This window comes from Heloderma suspectum, chromosome 5, assembly GCF_057233095.1.
Source record: "Heloderma suspectum isolate Gila_16-S chromosome 5, 16-S_ref, whole genome shotgun sequence".
Classification (NCBI taxonomy): domain Eukaryota; kingdom Metazoa; phylum Chordata; class Lepidosauria; order Squamata; family Helodermatidae; genus Heloderma; species Heloderma suspectum.
The window spans coordinates 132,090,476-132,113,865 of record NC_139462.1 but is presented as its reverse complement, the minus strand read 5'-3'; the positions used below and the strand labels follow the sequence as shown (position 1 = coordinate 132,113,865).

General features: G+C 43.4%; 1 protein-coding gene across 1 annotated transcript; it reads left to right on the top strand.

The window, feature by feature from the left end:
* The first annotated feature begins 4,989 nt into the window (after positions 1-4,989).
* Positions 4,990-22,703, top strand: LOC146344508 (UDP-glucuronosyltransferase 2A1-like). Its single transcript, XM_084859794.1, has 6 exons — positions 4,990-5,758; positions 15,366-15,514; positions 17,632-17,763; positions 19,280-19,367; positions 20,802-21,021; positions 22,424-22,703. Exons 1-6 carry the CDS (start codon positions 4,990-4,992, stop codon positions 22,701-22,703), a joined length of 1,638 nt encoding a protein of 545 aa, XP_084715920.1.
* Positions 22,704-23,390: the final 687 nt, after the last annotated feature.

The window sequence follows — 23,390 nt, the reverse complement described above, 5'->3', positions numbered from 1 at the left end:
ATCATTTGTGGCGGAAAGGGGAAGTTTACTGCTGATTCCCACTCAAGATCCAGTGGTACCGCAGGAGGCCTGTAGAGAGTGGTGGGAACCATTCTATGTCATCTGTTACTAGGTGACCAGCCCTGAACATGCAGTAGGGAAGGAACCCAGTTGTGAAGCAGAAGCCAGTAGTACCAATGACCAATGCTGGCCCAGTGGTTGAGAAGAAGGAGGTGGTTGTTCAGCCCTTCAGCATCTGATGCATCCTGTCCACCAGATCATTGATGGAATCTTCTGATCCCTATGAACAGAAGCCAAGTGAGCTCCTTTTCAGGGCTTTGGAAAGGCGGGGAGATGGGACTCCATTTGAAATTAATATTTGCCAGTTAGTTGTAAGTCAAGAGTGGGCAGAAATTATATCTCCAGATTTTTTGGACTTCAATTCCCAGCATTCCTGACCATTGGCCATGCTGGCAGGGCCTTCTGGGAGTTGAAGTCCTAAATTATTGGAGATCTACCTTCTGCCCACCCCTTTTGTGGGGAGTTTCTGTGGGTCCCCACATTATCCCCAGCTATCGGAGGGACCCAAGTAGGCTCTGCCAAATTCAAAAATGGCTTCAGCGGTTGACTGCCCCATTGTATCTTTTTCCCCCAAACCTCCTACAGATCAACCCTAGCTCACATTTACTCCAAGGAGAGGGTGGGGGAGAAACCCTGGATTATTATTTTTCTCAGAAGTAATAATTGAGCTCTTGCTGCTGCCCACTTCAGGTCCAATTCAGGAAACCTACCTAAAACAAGAGAAGTATGACTATTTTTTAGAATAGGTTTTTCATACTAGAATTCTATTTTTTGAAGTTTTTATGATTATATATGATACATGAGATTACATAAGATTACATAAGATAAAACTCTATCTTGTAATATGAAGCATGGCGTAGCAAGATTATAATTTATCATATCATAAAGATTAATCAATATTTTATTGGATGGCCTCTCCTTGGGCTGTCATATGTAGCTGGTGGGCTGTGATCATTTTGATCATAAGTTGCACCATCTTGATGCAAGATGAGAATTGACCCTGAGTGGAGCACAATACGTTCTGGATATCTACATAACATTGTTCATAAACATGGAGATATCCAAAAGAATAGTTTTATTTTTCAGTCGGTTAAAACAAAGAAGCTTTAACTAAATACATGTCTTGTTATTGTTGTTGTTCAGTCGTGTCCGACTCTTCGTGACCCCATGGACCATAGCACGCCAGGCCTTCCTGTCCTCCGCTCTCTCCTGGAGCGTGCTCAAGTCCATATTCATTGCATCAGTGATGCTATCTAGCCATCTCATCCTCTGCCGTCCCCTTCTCCTTTTGCCTTCAGTCTTTCCCAGCATCAGGGTCTTTTCCAGTGACTTTTCTCTTAGCATTATGTGGCCAAAATATTTGAGCTTCAGCTTCAGTATCTGTCCTTCCAATGAGCACTCAGGGTTGATTTCCTTTAGGATTGACTGATTTGACCTCCTTGCAGTCCAGGAGATCGTAAGAGTCTCCTCCAGCACCACAGTTCGAAGGCATCATTCTTTGGCGCTCAGCCTTCCTTATAGTCCAGCTCTCACAGCCATACGTTACTACTGGGAAAACCATAGCTTTGATTATGCGGACCTTTGTCGGTAAGATGATGTCTCTGCTTCTTACTATGCTGTCTAGGTTTGCCATAGCTTTCCTTCCAAGGAGCAAGCGTCTTTTAATTTCATGGCTACAGTCACCATCTGTGGTGATCTTGGAGCCCAAGAAAATAAAATACGTCACTGCTTCCATTTCTTCTGCTTCCATATGCCAGGAAGTGATGGGGCCAGATGCCATGATCTTAGTTTTTTTAATGCTGAGTTTCAGACTAGCTTTTGCACTCTCCTCTTTCACCCTCAACAAGAGGCTCTTTAGATCCTCTTCGCTTTCTGTCATTAGGATGGTATCGTCTGCATATTGGAGGTTATTGATAATTCTCCCGGCAGTCTTAATTCCGAGCTGTGATTCATCCAACCCGGCGTTTCTCATGATGTACTCTGCATATAAGTTAAATAAGCAGGGTGACAATATGCAGCCTTGTCGTACTCCTTTCCCAGTTTTGAACCAATCGGTTGTTCCATGTCTGGTTCTTACTGTTGCTTCTTGACCCTCGTACAGGTTTCTCAGGAGACAGGTAAGGTGGTCTGGTACCCCCATCTCTTTCAGAATTTGCCACAGTTTGTTGTGATCCACACCATCAAAGGCTTTAGCGTAGTCAATGAAGCAGAAATAGACTTTTTATGGAATTCTCTTGCTTTCTCCATGATCCAGCGAAAGTTGGCGATTTGATCTCTAGTTCCTCTGCCTCTTCGAAACCCAGCTTGTACTTCCGGTAGTTCTCAGTTCGCATACTGCTGAAGCCTAGTGTGTAGGATTTTGAGCATAACCTTGCTGGCATGTGAAATGAGCGCAATTGTACAGTAGTTTGAACACTCTTTGGCGTTGCCCTTTTCTTTTTCTTTGGTATGGATTGAGTTGCTGCCTCCTTTAGTTGCTACCTCCATCATAGTTCCTCAGGCACTCTGTCTATCAGGTCTAATCCCTTAAATCTATTCGTCACCTCCACTGTATATTCATAAGGGATATGATTTAGGTCATACCTGAATGGTTTAGTGGTTTTCCCTATGTTCTTCAATTGAAGCCGAAATTTTGCAAGAAGCAGCTCATGATCTGAGCCACAGTCAGCTCCAGGTCTTGTTTTTACTGACTGTATGGAGCTTCTCCATCTTTGGCTGCAAAGTACATAATTAATCTCATTTTGATATTGACCATCTGGTGATGTCCATGTGTAGAGTCGCCTCTTGTGCTGTTGGAAAAGAGTGTTTGCTATGATCAGCGTGTTCTCTTGGCAAAACTCTATTAGCTTTTGTCCTGCTTCATTTTGTACACCAAGGCCATGCTTGCCTGTTATCCCGGTGATTTCTTGACTTCCTACTTTATCATTCCAATCCCCTATGATGAAGAGGACATCTTTTTTTGGTGTTAGTTTTAGAAGGTGTTGTAGGTCTTCATAGAACCGATCAACCTCAGCTTCTTCGGCATCAGTGGTTGGGGCATAGACTTGAATTACTGTGATGTTGAATGGTTTGCCTTGGATTCGTACTGAGATCATTCTATCGTTTTTAAGACTGTACCCCAGTACTGCTTTTCCCACCCTTTTGTTGACTATGAGTACTACTCCATTTCTTCTAAGGGATTCTTGCCCACAGTAGTAGATATGATGGTCACCTGAATTAAATTTGCCCATGCTTGTCCATTTTAGTTCGCTGATTCCCAAGATGTCAATGTTCAATCTTGCCATCTCATGTTTGACCATCTCCAGCTTACCTTGATTCATTGATCTTACATTCCAGGTTCCTAAACAATATTGTTCTTTACAGCATCGGATTTTCTTTTCACCACCAGACACATCCACAGCTGAGTGTCCTTTCGGCTTTAGCCCAGCCGCTTCACTCTTCTCTGGCGCTACTTGGAAATACCCTCTGCTCTTCCCCAGTAGTATATCATTGGACACCTTCCGACCTGAGGGACTCATCTTCCGGTGTCATATGTCTGGATTTTTTTCTTTGGGAATTCCTGCTCTTTGCCAAGTCACGATGGGCAAACTTGAAGCGGCGGGGGAAGGAACCTTGAAAATTGCATGGCACACCTAATTCCCATGCATTTGGTGCAGAAATACTGAACGTACTTAAGACGCAGTTGGCCTGAGGTGGTCCAGAGTTGAGTCAGTTCTGGGCTTTTTTCAGCAAGATCTTAAAATAGCCCCAATGTCCGGATAAAACACTAGGCTGAAATCAGTGCTATTTTTGTATGCATAGACTAGAAAAGTAGCAAGAGAGAAGTGAGCCTTTTAGTTCAGGTTGCCTTTGACATTTCAATATAAAATAGAATTCCTCTTTAAACTCACACTGTCACACATCCTAAGTTTCCATTAAAACCTCGAGTCTGTAGTTTTTTACATGGTCATGCAGTACTCTCTGATTCACTGGATTGCAAAGATGCAAAATTGAGCTTGGATTAGACCACTGAATTAACAGTTGCTTCCACACTAAGAATTTAATCTGGAATTGCCATCTTTTGTTCATTTCATTTTTACAGAGAATACTGACAATTTCGTCTCCAGTCCATTGTATTCCAGTAATTTCTATATTGTCCTCCTTGGTATTTTTTTCCAGATCAAATTTTTGGTTATTTTTTAAAAATGGAAAATGCAGTTGTTGCTTTCTATTGTGCTATTTTTATGCTAAGTAGGCCAAAATAAAAGTGAGTGACCCTGGAGGGGATGGGTAATTGTAATTATTTTTCTTATTTGTAGAGAGGGAATGGGGGGTTCTGCTTAGTGTTTTCTGTGTTATCTGTTCCAACGTTGCCAGAACAGGGCATGAGATATGGTGTAATTCTAGTTTGTGAGGGGGAATATTTGAGCCTTGCCTTGTCCCTGATATGCTAGCTTTCCATGTGCAGTCTGCAGTGGCATAGCCTAGGAGAAGGTATACCATATGCCAGCTGTCCCCAATCTGATGCTCTCTAGATGTGTTGGACTGCAGCTCCCATAATTCCTAAGCAGCATGGCCATTGGCTTGGAATCATGGGAGTTGTAGTCCAATACATCTAGAGGGCATCAGATTGGGGAGGACCGGCACATGCTCTTTCCACATGTTTAAATCAACTGATATTCAAAGCAGGGGGGGATGTTGAGTGAAATGTGTATTATTATGTAACTGAAATAATGAGGCAAAGAAATGTTGTGTCTTTTGTCTTTTCATTCCAGAAATCAGCCTTGCCTCCTCTGCAACGGCATCATTCACCTTAGAGATTTGAAAAACAGAACTCAAGTCAACACCCTTAGCAAAACGTTTTCTGTGAAGGAGAGTGGGGCACAGGAGTTTTTCCCATGGAAATGAAATACTGAAGGCTTCAGTTGAGGAGCAATCTGCGAAGAACATATGACTGCCCAAGGAAAGCATCTCATGACTTCCACCTCAGCAAGAACAGTTGTTATAAAGCTTTGCGTCCAGCTGTTCGCTCTTCAGGCCACCCTGGTAGGAAACGTTTTCTGTGGGAATGTGCTTATTTGGCCAGTGGAAGGCAGCCATTGGCTCAACGTCAAGATCATCATTCAGGAACTGATACACAGAGAGCACCACGTCAGTGTCCTGGTTTCAACAGCAGCGCTCTTCATCAAACCCGGTGATGTACCCTCTGCCAAGTTTGAGGTGTTCCCTGTGCCCTTTGGAGAAGATGATCTAGATTCCATTATCAAGGACATCATAATGCTGTGGATGAACAACAAGCCAACCACTCTTACCTTCCATAGGTTTTACCAAGAGCTGGGCGAGCTGATGAGGAAAGTCAATGCAATCAATAGGCAGATGTGTGAAGGGGTGTTGTCCAATCAAGAACTCATGGCACGGCTGAAAAAGAGCAAATATGATGTGCTCCTTTCTGACCCTGTGATACTTTGTGGTGACCTGGTTGCTCTGAAGCTGGGCATCCCATTTATGTACACCCTGCGGTTCACCCCAGCCTCAACAGTGGAGAGACACTGTGGGAAAATACCTGCACCTCCTTCATATGTCCCAGCTGCTTTGTCTGAGCTTACAGACAGGCTGTCGTTTGGAGAAAGGGTCAAAAACTTTTTGTCCTACCATGTTCAAGATTATGTTTTCCAGAAATACTGGGGAGAATGGGATTCTTATTACAGTTTGGCTTTGGGTAAGTCTGCTGTGTTTCTTCTTCCAGAGTGTCACAATTTGGTAGAGTCCATGCTCTGAACACAGAAGGACCTGGGCCTTGCACAGAGAGCAGGGTTGGGCAAGGACTTTGTTTGGTTTGGGTTTTTTAGAATTTAAGTAAAATCCACACATTTCTTCATAAAAAGGGCAGAAAGAACTGAAGATTTAAGACATTGAATGGGAGACACTGAAATTAACAGATTTCTCCTTCCAGACCCAGGGGACAGTTCATAGCCACAGGGAGGGGCTGGAGCTCAGCTAGAGTACACATGCTTTGCAGGCAGAAGGTCTCCTCTTCAGATAGGGACCGGAAAGAATCCGGCCTGAAACTCTGGACAGCAATGCCAGTGTTGATAATAATGGACAAGGGGCTCATTCCAGACTTTTACTCTGGTTCTGCTCTGCTCCCAAGTCGATCATGTCAGATGACGTACGCACCTCCCCGCAACTAATGCGGCGTTTCTTGCCCTAAATCTGGGTGTGTGTTTTTAAAATCTATTTGTGGTGGGTTTTCCAGGCTGTGTTTCCACCTGCGATTTAGTCCAACCTGGCTGCGCGGTGAGGTCTCTGTGTTTCCATGACGTTGTGGCCATTCAGCACCAGCCCTGCATTTTAATGTGGAAAAGACGCTTCTTCTGAGGCTGGTTATAGTCTGACTTTTCCAGCTTACTTCAGCTCCATTAATGACCTGTTTCCACAACCGCACTGGGTTCGGTATCATATTCCTGCCCATGGGGTATGTAGCCCGGCCTTTGTGGGTGTGTCGCTCTGACCTCAGTGACCCAGCCCTTTCCCTCCCTGTTTTCCGGAAGTTTCATCACCATTTTGGAGCAGGATGCTGAGGGACCAACTTTTAAAACATCATTGAAACACCCTTTTAAAACACCCATTCAAGGGGTGTTTTTTCCCATTGTGCTGAATGAGGCTTGCCCTCTCAATGACCACAGAAACAACAGAGAAGCCCCTCAATTGACACGGTACATATCAAAGCCCAATTCCTTAAATGTGGTTAAGTGTGATCTCGAGGCTTCGGTCCATTGCCTTAGGACGTAACTCCTTCACAACTTCCATATAGAGATCCTGTGCATTAAAATGGGGGCTGGTTTCTGTCTCTTCCCAACAAGAAACCCATGAGTGTCTCCTCAAAAGTAGCTCCCATTGCAGTTGATGAGGCTTGCCTTTGAATGCCCACATCAGAACTTACAGATATTGAATTGGCACATGTTAAAGCTGAATTCCTTAAGTGCGATTAAGCAACCAAGTGGGATCTCGAGGCTCTGAATAATTGTTTTAGGAAGAAAGTACTTCACAGTTTCATTATAGATAATCTGTGGGTTACAAAGGGGGTGGCTTCTGTCTTTGTGTTTACTGCTCTCTTTCCCACAACAAACGCATTACTGTCTCGTCAGAAGTAACTCCCATTGTGGTCAATGAGGTCCTCTGGGTTAAAATGGGGGCTGGTTTCCCTCTTTGTGTTCTCCCCCCCATTTCCCAGCACAAGCATATATTTGTCTACTCAGAAGTAACTCCCATTGTGCTCAATGAGGCTTGCTCCTGAACTGCAGGTGTATCTGGACTTTCAGGGGAAAGGAGAAAGGGGGGAGAGGGGGGAAGCCTCTCTTCACAGCAAAGCTGATTTCTTTTTAAAAATCCAGTACTCCTCCATTAACTTCTCCTTCCGTTGTCCTGGAAACAAGGCCAAGGAGGTGGGATGAGGTAATCAGACCCAGCCCAGACTCCACTCAGTCTCCACCCAGACATCAAGAAAATAATTTGATTATTGCTCAGTGGAAACAGCACAGAGCCCTAGGCTACAGCGATGATATGCTGGTCTTTAAGGCCTGTGGAAACAGGAAAAGGAGAAGATGCGACTGGGGAAACATCACAACAAATTGCAAACAAAGTGAAGCCGATAGCGTGGAAACATGCCCAAAGTCTCAGTGGCTTCAGTGCAGTTTGGGAATCCATGTGACCTCAGCTGGCTTCAGTGAGGCCTGGTGGAAATGGCGCTGATTTGCAGAAGGGAAGAATTGCGTGGGACGGGGGCTGATGTCTACCCAGAAGTAACTTATTGCCTTGGGGATGGGAGTCAGCCCTGTTGCTTTGAAAGGGAGCTGTTTAGATCCCGTGCACAATTGCTGCCTGTCACTTTAAATATTCACTGAGTGCAGGAGTGGGGTGGGGAGTATAAGAGGCTGTTATGTTTGGAAGTGCAAAGGTAAGCAGAGCCTTACTGATTTTAAAAGCTTCACTGAGCACAGGGGGGAGGGGGGGCAGGGCCTCCTTGCTTACCCGCACCTACATTCTGCTCTACTCATTTGCCCCATGCAAACAGATTTTTTTTAATGTATACACCTCATTACTAGCTACTGTTTGCCCTGGGAGGAGCTAACCCAATTTCATGAAAAGTCCATATTTAAACAGAACATCTCAAAACCTATTTCCATGTAGATTGGCTCCTGATGAACCAGTGATCTGACTTGGGATGAGGGAGCTTTCTATGTTCCTAGGGCTTTGAGCGCTTAGCTTTTAAAAGTCCAGCTTGCAATCTCTGCATATTCACCTGTGGTGCCACCTCTTTTTTTTTTTCTTTTTTTTTACAAGCTCCTTGTTTTTAACTGCTACCTGGCAGGCAGGTACAAAATGGTCCTCTCCATGCTGGGAATAGCTGTACATATTGGATTTGACCAGTGCAGATAGGTGAGGATTTTGTTTCAGTTCTTTTTTCTTCTTTTTTGTAAGAATTTACCAAAATTTGCAAAGTTCTTCATATACATCATGGAAAGAACTTGAGATTTTTAAAAATTCAGATGTGGAAGAAAGCAAAACTGACATTCATCCATGTCTGTTAGATAGCCTGACTCACTCACTATACAGCAGGGATGAGCAGTTGTCTCCTGATCCTTTGCTTGATGGGGTTGCTCTTTCCTCTATTCCACTCTTCTACTGAATTCTGAATTCACTAATTAGTGTTAGTTTTTGTAATTAATTTCAGAATTGGATTGGAAGCTTGCACAATCTGCTGCAGCCCTCGGTTCCTTTGTCCTTTCCCACCTCTACATTACCAATGTATACATGCTTATTAATCCAACACTGAAAAAGCAGCCTTGATGGGAGTGTGCCTGTTATTGCATCCAGATTGTTTTGTGCAGTTTTAGTATGCACATGCGTACATCAGTAAAACAGCACACAAAAGGAATCTTGATACAGCTGTATGTAGGATCACATCAAGATCGTTTTCTTTTTTTTCTTTTTGCATGTTTTATCAATGCATCAGTAATGTAGAGGAGGGGCAAAGACACAAAGGAAGCGAAGAAAGCAAAAGCTGCAACGAACTCCTCATGCACAGCATTCTGTACAAAATGCAGTAATAAAAAGTGAAATAATGAAGGATTTCCAAAGTGTGGCAGTGTATCATGTTTAACAAGTTATTAGCTGATTAATTATTAATATATATAATTATATTATATAAATAATATTATAAATAATGAATTGATTACACACAAGTGACAAATTCTCATTAGCTTCCTGTCCCTGGGATCTAGTCTCAGTTTTTCAAGGTGCACTCCGGAGACCAGGTTTCATTTACTCACATATGTTTTAGGCCCTGTAAACAGCGTTGGCTCCCCTGTGACTGGGATATCTATCAACATCTTAAGGTATTAGATGCTTGTCCCTGCCTCCTGCCAGTCAGATGTCACCCTGCTGTCCTCATTCTTGTGCATTGAAAATGTCTAGAGGAACGAAGGAACTCTGGGACTTGTGGCTCTTAAGAGAGCATGTCGCATAGGAGGATAGGATGGCTTTCTGCCTCTCAAACGACAGGTCCTAGAGTTGTACAACTGCATTCTCTCCCCCACCCCACCACCCTCATTCTAGAGGAGGGGCTGTGCTTGTAGCTTACTGCTAAGAATGTTGCTTTTTCTCTTCTGACAAGCTTCTGATTGGCTCCAGCAAATCTGACAGGATATGGACATCTCACATACTGTAGATACAGGGAAATAAGACTGACCAAACATCCTGTACATTCGCCTCCATTTATTTTTCTTATGATAATGGGCTTGTAGCATAGGATGGGTCCCCTGGGCCTTCAGCCTTGGGTAGTGTCCTGCTTGGTTTCGCTTTGGAAATTTTGGAAACCAGGTAATGTGGAACTGTATTCTGGATAGAAATTTAGACGGGGAAAAATGTCAGAAGCATCCCTAGTATAATGTAACTTTATATGATTGTATGTTTGAAAGCCTTGAGTCTGGCTGTGCATATTTATCCTTAGGGTGCATACTGTAAATGTGCAGTCTAATCCTGTACATATTTTGCTTGGAAATAAATCCCACAATATTCAGTGCAGCTTACTCCATTGTACCTATTAATAGGATTGTAGCCTTAAGAATGGGGATTTGAACTACGATTTTCTGGTAGACATTCTATACTTTATCCATTAGATGTCTGCATGGGAAATTCTTTTCTTAGGTATTAGAAGTTCGGCTTCATTTCTGCTTTGCAAATCTGCAATAATAGAGGAACGATTAAATGAAAGTGCTTCCTAGCTGTGCTTTCTTGCATATATCTGTTCTCAGCACATTGTGCCTGCCAGCTTGGCCTAATGACTAAAAAAAGGAATAAAGGACAATTAATAGGCTCTTAATCTCAGCTGCTCCAAATATTTCTTTGTACCTGGCGATTTACTTACATCACAGGCTACTTAAAACCTAGGATTTCTTTTGTAAGTAGATTATTTTTACATATATCAGAATCCCAGGTTCCATAAGCAACATGAATGTGCAGAAATGTAACACTTCAGTTCACACACAGGCTCTTGGTTTTGAATTGATTGGGGTTTAAGATTCTGGTTAATCTGCTTTGCAGGAAAAAGGGATTTATATAACCATTCATGATGATTTATGAACAGAGGCATTTAAAAAAACAAACAAACCAAAAACTGAGCATGTACATCTTGGGTTCCATCATGCACCATGCAGATGTTCTTTAACACCCATTGCCTCCTGTACCTTTCTGAGAATCTTTTTTTTTTATTAACAGATTTTAATCCCATTGCAATTGGCATTAGACGTTGCATGGCCTCATGCCCGCCCACCCCCTTTAGCTTCCCATCACTATTTTGTTTCCACCAGCTGTTTAGTTTCCCATCTGAAGAACACAACGTTGGAATTTAAAAGTGATTCTATGGGCCATTCTGACTTGATCTTAGAGGAGCAGGCTGGCCTGGCTGCATGAGGCTGGGGAATCAATTCTGATTCTGGTGAACTTCCACATCCATGTTGAGGCTCCCTCAAGTGGTAGAGCTCAGAATTAAGTGGTCACCATGCATCTGTCTCAATACCCGGTTCCACACATTTAGCAGGTCGTACACTACATTGCTACTTCCCATACATGTAGCAGAATTTGCTCTGGGCAGGAGAATCATCTGTTCATGTGGGAGCTAACTGTAGCTCCGTTGTCACTGACAGATCACTGCCAGATTGGGTTTAGGCGTTTTAGCACTCCAAACCTCTGCAGGGGTGGAGGACCTATTAGGAATGATGGATCCTAGTGGGTTGTGGCTCTGTGGGAGTTTCCTGCTCCCTTGGCTGGTGATTTTGCTAAAGTCCTGACTGATCTCTGGAATAAAATGGTAGTCTGAGGAGTCAGCACCAATCAATCCCAAACCCTAAATTTCATTTTTGCACAACTCCCTCCCAGGTGATATGCCCCATGCCAATCATTTCAACACAGAACTGTTATCTTTGCATCCCATATGATTTGGACAAAACGTATTTTAGAGAGCAGAAGTTCCTTTTTCAGGGCACGTTATGCACCTCTGGACTGAATAAGGAACTGGGAACCAGGAACCAACTTCAGATGCTTCTCCCTCTTTATCTTCCGTGGTCCCACTGCTTTTTCAATAGGTTTAGCAGCCATCACAGAAATCGTGGATGGAGCTTCCCCTCAGCTGAGGACCTCCTCATGTCTGATATTATGTAGAAAGTATTTGTACCCTTTGTCCAATCAGGGAATGTCACTCATATGTGACTATGTGTGTCAACCATATTCCAAGCCCAACAGTTACAGACAAACAATTTCATTTGTCTCAAGTTTTCTTATGTGAGAGCGGTTAACTGCGGACACTTGTTGAATGACCCAAAGTTACTAAGGTAAATAAAGCTGTATGTTCTTAATTTCCAGCAAGTGGAGTAATAATCATGTGTCCTGATCTGCACAGAATCATGCTGGGTTACCCATGACAGGTTTTTGTTCTAGCGCGGGAACCTTCACTTCCTTGATTGTCTACTTGCCAAGGAATGTCAAACGTTAACCAGCCTGGAAGCATTCAAAATGCAAGCGTGCTTTGCAGGAGCTTTGCAGCATTGTTAATCAAGCAGAGAAAAACGCTGGAAGGCAATGTCTATGAAATGGGTGCCTGTGTTTCCTATCATTCTGGTGTTCTTCTTGGGCTCTGCCTCCAGTGGGAAGGTCCTCATCCAACCAGCTGACTACAGCCACTGAGCAATCTGAAATATATCCTTCATGAGCTCACAGCCAGGGGCCGCCAGCTGACTGTGCCTTCCTTCTTCCAGATAATTGACCCCAGTGAACAACGTGACCCTCCAGTTTTGTTTCTGCTTTTGTGTGTCTAAAGAGCACTTTTGGCGAGTTCTTTTAAGAGCAGGGAAACTGTGGTATTTAGCTGTAAAAGCTCAAAGAAAACACTTTTTTTACTTTGCGCTATTCTGCTCCAGCACAGTGCCACCTAGAGGTTATGTAGGGAAAAGCAGGAAAGGAAATGCTGGGCAACTGACCATGGGGAGTTATGATGGAGGAAGGAGGCAGGCCAGCTACCTTTACCCATAAAACTAAATTGGACTACACCTCCCCACTTTATATATTAACGATGTAGACATGTGATTATTTATTTATTTATTTATTTATCACATTTCTATACCGCCCAATAGTGAAGTTCTCTGGGCAGTTGACAAAAATTAACTCTGCAACACAAGTGCTCCATATACAGCCTATTAGGCCTCATTAGTGGATTAACAAGTCACAGTACTGTACACTTCTCCCAGTTCTCAACTCCACAGTTCTTCACTCATCTCATTATACTGTTACATTGACCTGGTTCACATGTAACATCCGTTCATGGGTTGTTTAATCCATGAATTGGTGGGGCTGTGTTGGAGTGAGAAGTTCCATTGCCTCCTACATGCTCACCGCTTTTGCTTGCAGCCACCCTCATCAACAAACCAGGAATGCCCTGCTCCTGGGCAACCTGACGCAACGTGCGAACCCAAAACTCTGGGCTGCCAAAGGATAGACAGCCCAGAGTTTCAACCTTACAACAAACCATGGTTTCAAACTCTGGGCACATTATCCCCCAACAATCCAGCGCTCCAGGCTAACATGTCACATGAAACAACCCAGGAACGGGGAACCCCTGGGTTGCCGGTGAAACTAGATGATTAAACCAATGTAGCTGCCATTGTAATAACTGCGTTAGGGATGTACGAAAGTCACTTACTTTTAATGAAATTTGATTCGCGGTGGGGGGGAGAAGCTCTGTCCCTCCCCCCCGAAATTCTGGCTGGGGGGGGAGGCGCTCCATCCCTCCACGTTTGAATCCTGGCCGGCCAGGCCGCAAATGGCGGCAGCCATAGCCGCCGCCGTTTGCGTCCCTGCAGTCAGCCGTGATAGGCTAGGTAAATGTTTACGTAGCCTATCACGGCTGAGTAAAACAAAAACAAAAACGCGTACGCAAATGGCGGCACCCATGGGCGCCGCCATTTGCATTCCTTATTTTGGCACGTCTAGTCTACGTAAACATTTACATAGACTACGGCGAAAATAAGGGGAACGCAAATAGCGTAGACACTATGCTATTTGGGTTCCCCTTATTTTCGCCATAGTCTACGTAAATGTTTACGTAGACTAGATGTGCCAAGATAAGGAACACAAATGGCGGCGCCGATGGGCGCCGCCATTTGCGTACACGCGTTTTTTTTTTTTACTCAGCCATGATAGGCTACATAAACATTTACGTAGCCTATCGCGGTATTTTTTAAAAATCTAGCCGTGATAGGCTACGTAAATCTTTACGTAGCCTATCACGTTTTGTTGTTGTTGTTTTTACTGGAAATGGTGGTGGTGGCAGCCGGTCGGAAGACCGGCCGCCGCGCCGCTGCAGCCGCTGCCGCCAGGAGGATTTGCCCAAGGTAAGTCCCGTCCCGGGGGGGGCAGGGGGGCAGACCGTTTCGCCACCAATTTCGGGGGGCCGAATGTGCTGGCATTCGGCCTCCCCGAGATTTGTGGCGAAATTCTCTGACATCCCTAAACTGCGTTGATCCATAGTAGCCAACTGTGCTGCATTTTATCTGTCAAGGAGTGGCCTACTGGTCTGTGTGAGTCCTGATGTAAGTATGTTTCCCTAAGCCAGCTTGTGGGCCAAACTAGTTGTGAGTTAGTTGCATGAATGGAATTAATGTGCATGTATTGTGTTATGTAAACACCAACCCGAGGGGAGGCTGAGCAGCCTTTGGACAGCAGAGGGTGGGGAGGAAGAGCTTATCCTTCTCCTCTCGCCTGGTTCTGATGAAAATTGCCTTTTCCCGCCTGTCCCTGCTGCTGTTTGCATTGGGAAGGAAACCTCCATTAGTTCATCATGTGTAGTTTGGCCTTTCAAAAACTGCTAAGGCTCAGTGCATCCTCTCTTCCTCTCCCCAGTGCTATGGACATAGGGGTGGCTGCAGCCACTTCTGATGTCACATGGACTCTGGGGGGTTGTGATCTTGCCGAACAGCTGGCTGGAGCACAGGGAGGGACTGAGTAGGGAGAAGGAATGTGGCCAAATGGCAAACTCTGGTCCAATGGGGCACAGAGGGCAGAGTGCTCAGGAGAGGAGGCCAGAGGGAGGGGAATGGAGCTGGCCCTTGGACAGGAGGAAGTGCTGCTGCCGGGAGGAGGGGCATGGATGCCAATCTGGGATTGGAGGCTGCCAAGGAGGAGAACGTTGAAGCTGCCCTTTTCCATCCCATGCTCCCCAAACAACACTTGAGGATAATCAGTTGAAAACACTTCACATATATTGCATTGGATCCAGACTTAATCACATGTAGAGTAGGCCCATTGAAATCACTAGGACTTAAGTTAGTCATGACTAACTCAAGTCCTATTGATTTCAGTGGGTCTACTGTAAATGTGATTAAGGCTGGTTCCAACCCATTATCTCTGTAATCTTTACATAAATCCTGCATCATAGGCGCACGGAATGGCGGTTGAAAGAGAACTGACGGAAGAGGTGGGAACCCGCTACACTGGATGGTGGGGGAAGGGTTCCTGCCAAAACTCCTCAGCTTTAGAAGTTTCCTGAATCAAAGCTCTACACAGGCGCAGAGCCCATATGTGTGATACACAGAGACAACGAAGAACATTGGGGGAACACCTCTTGACCAGGGTGCAATACTATATAAGTGTCCTGTTGAAAATATCATGTGGGAGTTTGCCTTTGGACGTTCTGCAAACAAGGTTGCCAAAGCTCTTGTGTGTCTGTGAAAAAGAAACCAGCTGAATTTAATTTCCCTCCTTTTTATCTGTAGGAAGACCCACAACACTGTGTGAAACCATGGGTAAAGCAGAGATGTGGCTGATCCGAACTTACTGGGACTTTGAATTCCCCCGGCCTTTCCTACCAAATTTTGAATTCATCGGGGGGCTGCATTGCCAGCCAGCCAAGCCTTTGCCTGAGGTAATTCTCTCCCTTTCCCTTATTACAGACACAACAGCTCTTTCTTGGGGCAAGGTCAGTTTATGTGGAGGTGTGGATTCTCTCCCTACACTCACTCTGAATAGCAACTCTGAATCTGAAACTGGCTTCATCGTCTCCACAGTTGATGCCACAGATGGCCCTAACATGGGATTGTTGTGAGATGACATTGAGAGTGGCAGAATGAGAAATGGACAGAGGCAGCATAATACTCTTGCACAACAGCTGTTCATGCCAATGAACCTGCACAGGAGAAATTGATTTCAGACTGGATGTTGAAGATTAATCGAAGTCCAAAGGGCTGGTCTTTGAAAAAGTGGCTTGACAGAGGGTGCAACTGCCTCCTATTCCCTGATTTCCCTCCCTAAATGGTGCTCCTGATTCAAATGCTTTGGTTTCTGACAGGAATGCCCAGAGTGTTTACAGGGCCTGGGCCAGGTGTGATGTTTGGGGACCTGCTGCCACTCCCTACAAAGACCCATGCATGTCTGGGGCTCTGGTGAGCAATATAGTCAGGGGCAATGACACTCAGAAGAGTTGAGGGTGGGGGCCTTGCTTTGGAGGGCTCAGGTCAAATTGCCCCAATTGCCTGGGCAGCTTTAGGTTCTGAGCATAACTTATCTTTTATGCTGGAAAGCCCTATTTCTGCATCCATGTAACTCAAATTCTGTAATGTTGATACATTTTACTAGTCAAGTAAAATTTGTCCACATGTCCTTGTTTTTAATTATTTATTCTTCTTCCAAAGATCACGTTTTCAAAGAATATAGTTGTTTTTTTTGCAAGTGACTTGTAAACAGGGGTTATTCATTTGGTCTGGCTTGAATACCAGCACCTATGGGGAATTCATGTGGTGCAGGAGCTAAGAGTATGAGCTGAGAGGCAGCAAGTTGCCTCTTCAAATTGTGCCTTGACTGGCTCACCTGGACGCCACCTAAGTAAAGTTAGTCATGACTAACTTCCATCTAAACCAGTTAATACCACAAGCCTATCCCAGAAGTAAGGCCCATTTAACTCACTGGGTCTTTCATCTGAGTAGATATCCACAGGACTGCTCCATGAGTGAATAACTATGGGTACAATTCTATGCATGTTCAGACAGACAAAGTCCTACAGCTCCCAGCATTCCCCAGCCAGCCATGCTAGCTGGGGAATGCTGGGAGTTGTAGGACTTTTGTTCTGGAAGTACTTCTTCACACAGCGCATAGTTCAACTATGGAATTCGCTACCACGGGATGTAGTGATGGCCACCAATTTGGATGGCTTTAAAAGGGGGTTGGACAAATTCCTGGAGGACAAGGCTATCAATGGCTACTAGTCTTGATGGCTATGTGCCACCTCCAGTACCAGAGGCAGTGAGTCTATGTACACCAGTTGCTGGGCAACATGGGTGGGAGGTGCTGTTGCACTCATGCCCTGCTTGTGGGTTCCTGGTCGACAGCTGGTTGGCCACTGTGTGAACGGAACGCTGGACTAGATGGACCCTTGGTCTGATCCAGCATGGCTCTTCTTATGTTCTGTCTAAACATGCACAGTGAAAATGAAGTTCTAACATTACCCCAATGGGTGAGAGCATGTAACCAGAGCTGACACGAGGCCCCACTTCACACAGAACACCACACTGGTCAGGCACCTGAGTGAACTGAGGGTAGTGCAAGAACACACATAATACCACCCTGCAGCCACATATGACAGGGGAAGATTGGTAGAGTGTAGGGGATGGGGGTACGGGAGTGGATGTTAAATGATCTTTGAGAGAAGCTTGCTCCACCATTACTGATCTATTCAGGGCTGGCCCAAGATCATTTTGCTGTCTGTGGTGAAACAGCAAATGTGTCTCTCCCCTATCCCCCACCGCACCCAAGTCAAGCTGCACATTAAGGAATACCCAATGCATTTCTAAGGAATCTCAGACTTCCCTGGAACACAGTTTGAAAACTAGACCTTAGAGGCCTTAAAATAAATTACCTATTCCATCATGATTTTAAATATTAACCATGAAAAACTTGTTACCACTACTATTCATGCATTAATTTCAGACAAAGGAAAAGAGGAACATCAGATGATGATGATGATGATTGTTCCTTTTCTTTTAACAGGAAATGGAAGAATTTGTTCAGAGTTCAGGTGAACATGGTATTGTGGTGTTTTCTCTTGGCTCATTGGTTCAAAACTTAACAGATGAAAAGAGTAACATGGTTGCATTAGCACTCAGTCAACTTCAACAGAAGGTCAGTTTCATGATATAATTTAATAAAATAATAATTGTACATTGGACTGTGAAGTCGATGAAACACTATTCATTTCACATTTCTGATTTCTACCCCTTGAAACTGCTGCATTTTCACACTTTTAGAGTGAACACCTTGACATTTTAATTTTCATGTTTTTATTTCATTGACTTATATCTGCAATTTTCTTTTCCTCGTAACTTTTAATCTTTGGGGATAATAATGTTCTGAACAGCAGCATTTGGGGAGTATTTTCAATTAATTGTTCGTAACACACCTTCTCCCAGTCTCCCTAAGCATGGCGGGGGCGGGGGGGTGATGTGGAAGCACATCTTTGTTAACATTTATTTTGAAAATTGTGTATTTTTATGTTCTACAGGGGAAAAAAAGATTTAAAGGAAGCAAACGGCCATTACAATCCAGTGTAAGACCAAAAAAATTTAAATTAAGAATGTAATCCAAATTTAAGAAATTGAGCCAAAGCTGAGCTAAATAAACAATTCACTGCTCACTGTGTCATAAACAACATTAAAATAGGGCATAATCAATTAAACAGTAGTAGGATGTAAAACAAGTCTCCATGTATTTAATTGATAAAAAATAGAACTTAACTGGGGTGGCCATTCAGAAGTATATCTTTTTGCTCTTCAGAAATAAAAACAAGCTCATTTTAATGTGAAATAATGGGTAAAATTCAGTCAAAGGGAACCACACTGGGAGAGCCAGTGTGGTGTAGTGGCTAGAGTGCTGGACTGGGAGTCGGGAGATCCGGGTTCTAGTCCCCACTCGGCCATGGAAGCTCACTGGGTGACTTTGGGCCAGTCACAGACTCTCAGCCCAACCTACCTCACAGGGTTGTTGTTGTGAGGATAAAATGGAGGAAGGAGGAGGATCATGTATGCTGCCTTGAGTTCCTTGGAGGAAAAAAGGCAGGATATAAATGCAATAAATAAATAAATAAAATTGTAAGCCATGTTTATGTGCTTAACAACCCTATGTACTTAACCAGTTAATGGAACTTGAACATGCCTAACTTTAGCAGAATTATGCCCAATGTTTTTGACTTTTTCTTTCCATTTTGTTTTTGTGTTGGTAATATTAAAGACCAGTATAGTCAGATAGCCTTGGTATCTACACAAAAAATAATAGAACCTGAAAAGAACATAGTTGGTTGCCTAAATTTAGCTTCCACATCTTACGTATAAATTCCCTCTTATTCAGTTGTAGCTCTGAAGTATGACCACATTCAGTTGTATGACCACATATTAGTCATAAATATCCCCTGCATCCGTAATGTCAGGATAATAATACTCGCCTAATTGAAGGGGCTGTTAAAATATGATACATTCCAAAAAAAGATGGGCAATCCTCTTTTGAGTGTGCAGTAGCTATTGGAAAAGCTTCAAAATAAAGATGGTCCTGCCCTAAAGCCAAGCAAAATTAGTAGGTGGCCTTTGGGTCAGGATTGAGCCAACATCGACTACATAGAACATCCTTCCATTTTTTTCTGTTCCAGGTTCTTTGGCGGTACAAAGGGAAAAGGCCAGAAACACTAGGAGCCAATACCAGGCTCTATGACTGGATACCACAAAATGATCTTCTTGGTGAGAGCGAGTGCTGCAGACTTTGGCTTCATTGCACCATTCTGCTAATCACTAGGAGCCCTACGTCCTCCCAGGAGTGTTCTTCACTCATAGCAGAAGTGAACAGTAGAAATGAGCCACTGCCTCTGTTTCATACCATCATTGTGGAGTGGATTCACTGCCTGCTTTCTTCTTTTACTTGGATAACTTCTAAAACTAATTGCACAATTGTCGCATGTGCAACTGGACTGTGTCTTTCCTTACTGGTTACCAATGTACACCAACATATACATGTATTGAGTAAATTACTGCAGACAGTAATCTTGAGATCACACAATTACATCAAGATTTCTTTTTGCACTATGTTTTGATGGAAAGATGTGCTGTGCTGTGCTTTAATCAATGGAGATATGCGCTGGTGGTCGATGAGTAACTTGAAAGAAAAAAAGATGTGAACTGAAAACTGGTGGATGGAACATGTACAGCAGTCTGAACAAAGTCTGGAAATTAAAACCCCTCACAGATGACACTGCTTATTCATTAGTACTATACCAAAAAGTCCAAAATCAAGGTTGACATTCAGATAGAGAGAATCTCAACTCAACACTTTTGAGCCCCACTGTGGAACTCCTTCGAATCCACAGGGAAAAGTGTAAAGAGGCAGGGAAAAACACCTCCACACTAGGTACTTATTTACAGATCTTCACATCAATCCAAGGACAATAAGAGTCCTACCGAAGTTAACTGGATACCACACAGTTAAAAATTGTCCCACTGCTTTCAATGGGATTTAATTAAGCATAGTTTTCTCTGGACTGAGGAAATCTAAAGCTTCCTGTTATCCAGGACAGTGAGAAGTAAGCAGGAATAATAACTGAGATTAGTTAATTTCACAGCCCAAAAGATGACGTACACCCAAAATGAGTCTGATCAAATACTGTAATTCTGATGGAAGTGCTACAAATCTTTCTGTTTGGATATTCTTATCACTAAGGCCTTCACACCTCCCTCTTATTTCTGCTGTATTCGGTTCTGCCTGTTACCACCATGACCACACCAATTTCTGTTCCCACAGGCTTCCCAGAACTCCCCCTTCCTATAGTCTTTTTGATCTGGCTGTTCCAATCATTCCTGTCTGGATAAGTTAAATAATTCACAAGGCAAAAGAAAATAGGCAACTGCAGAATACCTCTGTTTTACAGAGTTGTTGTTTTGTGCTTCTCCAAGGAAAATTCCCAGTTCTGGAACTACGTTAATATTTAGAATTAATGGCAATATTTGGGAACTTATTTTATTTAAAAGATTTATATACTGCTGTCCGTATTTAAAAATATCTCTAAGCAGAACTATATATTAAGTGGACTGAGCTGGAGGGCTATAGCTGAGCATCAGTTACAATGACCTACTTTTATCATCCCTTAGTAAATCAGCACATTTTTCATCTTCCCATTCAAGGGCACCCCAAGACTAAAGCCTTTATAACACATGGTGGAACAAACGGGATATATGAAGCTATTCACCATGGGATTCCGATGGTTGGGATCCCCATGTTTGCTGACCAGCCCGATAACATTGCCCACATGAAGGCAAAAGGAATGGCGGTGGAGCTGAATATCCATACAATGAAAACAGAAGATTTAGTGGGTGCTGTGAATATGGTCATTCATAATGCCACGTAAGTCAATTGCAAACCCTCTTTAGAACTGTGATATAAATCATTATCTGTATACCATGTCTAGAACAAGATGGAACACTTCAGCAATGGACAAAAAATGTAGCTCAGCTCATCTGGCCAAGCCTGTTCCCATTTGCTCCCGTTTCTTCCTTGCTTATTATGGTCTTTTTGCTAGGATTACAATTCCAGCATTTCTACTACCACTTTTTAACCATATTTGAATCTATCACTTTTCCACCTTGCATTGGAACTTAAGGGTTTGTGCCTCAAACACTTCTTGCCCCTATGAGAGCCTACTCAGCCCGTTGTGTAACTATAGGGCCTCTGTGCTCTGTTCAGTCTCCCTGTATTTTGGTACAGTACCAAAAAGAATCTTGAAACCATGGCCAGTCTCTTCATTCCAAGGAGGCTTGGTTTTCCATTAAGTCTTTATATACCCATTCAGATTGTCAAACAACGAACTAAATGGCACAATTATGCTAGAGAATGTGCATGGCCTTTTCCAGAGATTTATGGTAGTGGCATCATTTGCTCTTGACTAGACATATTGAAGAGAGATCATGGAACTGTACTTTTCCTTAATTTCATTCTCAAATGTGCTAACAGTGTTTGCTGCAACATTCCAGATGTATATATGTACTCTGTGTGGGGCTACCCTTGAAGATGGTTTGGAAGTTGCAGCTGGTGCAGAACACAGCGGCCCGCATGATTAAAGGCAGCCATCAGCAAGGCTACATCACTCCGGTGCTGAAGGAGGCACACTCGTTACCAGTTGTTTTCCAGGCCCAATTCAAAGTGTTGGCATTGACCTTTAAAACCCTATATGGTTCCGGCCCAGTCTATCTTAAGGAGCGCCTCCAGCAACACCAGGGACGCTGCTCAATGAGATGGGCCTCGGAAGACCTTCTGCCTGTCCCGTCAGCCAGGACAGCTAGGCTGGTGAGGACTAGGGAGAGGCCTTTTCTGTGGTGGCCCCCACTCTATGGAACTCCCTCCCTAGTGACCTCCACCATGCCCCCTCTTTGATGAGCTTCCGCCAAAAACTGACTGTTTAGGCAGGCATTTGGGGTGGGTTAGGGTTTTTTAGAACAATGTTTTGTTCAGTTGGTTCTGTAAATTTGTTGTATTTTGTGTTATTTGTATTGTACACCACCTAGAGTGGCTGGGTAGCCGGCCAGATGGGCAGCTAATAAACCTAATAAATAAATATTTAGCTGGACAGAAAATAGCTTTCAGTTATAACATTGGCACTAAACCACTTTGGAACTTGCATAGAAAATTGGAAGGTAGTATTTAATCCAGGATGTACACTAACTTAGATTACAATCCTTGGTAAACTGTAGTGGAAACTTAATTTCTAGCTCTATTCCAATCAGTGATTTTGTCTCTCCCCCCACCCCAGGTATAAAGAAAATGCAGTAAGGATATCGCAGATTCATCACGACCAGCCAATGAAGCCACTGGACCGGGCTGTCTTTTGGATTGAGTTTGTCATGCGTCACAAAGGTGCCAAACACTTGAGAGCAACTGTCCATGACTTGATCTGGTACCAGTATTACTGCCTGGATGTTATAGCCTTCTTGATCGGTTGCACAGCTCTTTTCACATTCACTGCTATTAAATGCTGTTCATTTTGCTGTTGGAAATGTGGTCGCATCATAAACAAAACAAAAATGGAGTAGCCCTATTGGGTTCACTAAAACGTACATAAGGCAAGGCCTAAAGAACTTTATCTTGATCTGGTACCTCAGCCCTCCTGATTCTACAGGAGTGAAAAAAATGTTACTTGGTACAGAATTCAGTTTCCTTAATTGCTGCTGCTACTTCTTTTTTAAAGAAAAGACAAGTTTCTATCCTTTATAGATACAAAGTTAAACATGAAACCTCAGATACCAGAGAGAGATGCAGTAGTTGGGATTACAGTGAGCTGCCTAGTTCCAGGCCCGATCCATGAATAGCAAAATGAGAAAAAGTTAGGCTAAAGAAATGTAATTCATACATAATTCAGATTTTCTTACCGCAGAATTTGGAATACCTTGATGCCGAATGTCATTTTTTTAGTGCAGAGTACACAAAAACTCATGTGTCATTTGGCCCTGGAATAACTTGTGAAAGAACATAGTAAACAAATTTGCAGCTCTTTTGAGGGAACCACCTTCACTACTTTCAGCTGAAAACAAAAATTACTGCAACACACTATCATGTCTGTCACTCCTATAAGAGTAACTGACAAACTCTGCTTTTGCTTTGAATAAATACAGCAGGTGTCTTCATGCCAGACTTAGTCTTACCATAACGCCCCTTGGTCCAGAACTCTGATACCCAGACTTAGCCCTGACCATCTTGAACTACTATTCTGCTTTCTAGAT

Bases quoted from the DNA above. Each gene is read 5' to 3' on its own strand.
- LOC146344508 (XM_084859794.1), top strand. From the start codon at position 4,990: ATGACTGCCCAAGGAAAGCATCTCATGACTTCCACCTCAGCAAGAACA. The intron at 19,368-20,801 runs GTGAGAGCGAGT...TTCCCATTCAAG, and splicing joins ACCACAAAATGATCTTCTTG to GGCACCCCAAGACTAAAGCC. The intron at 21,022-22,423 runs GTAAGTCAATTG...CCCCCACCCCAG, and splicing joins ATGGTCATTCATAATGCCAC to GTATAAAGAAAATGCAGTAA.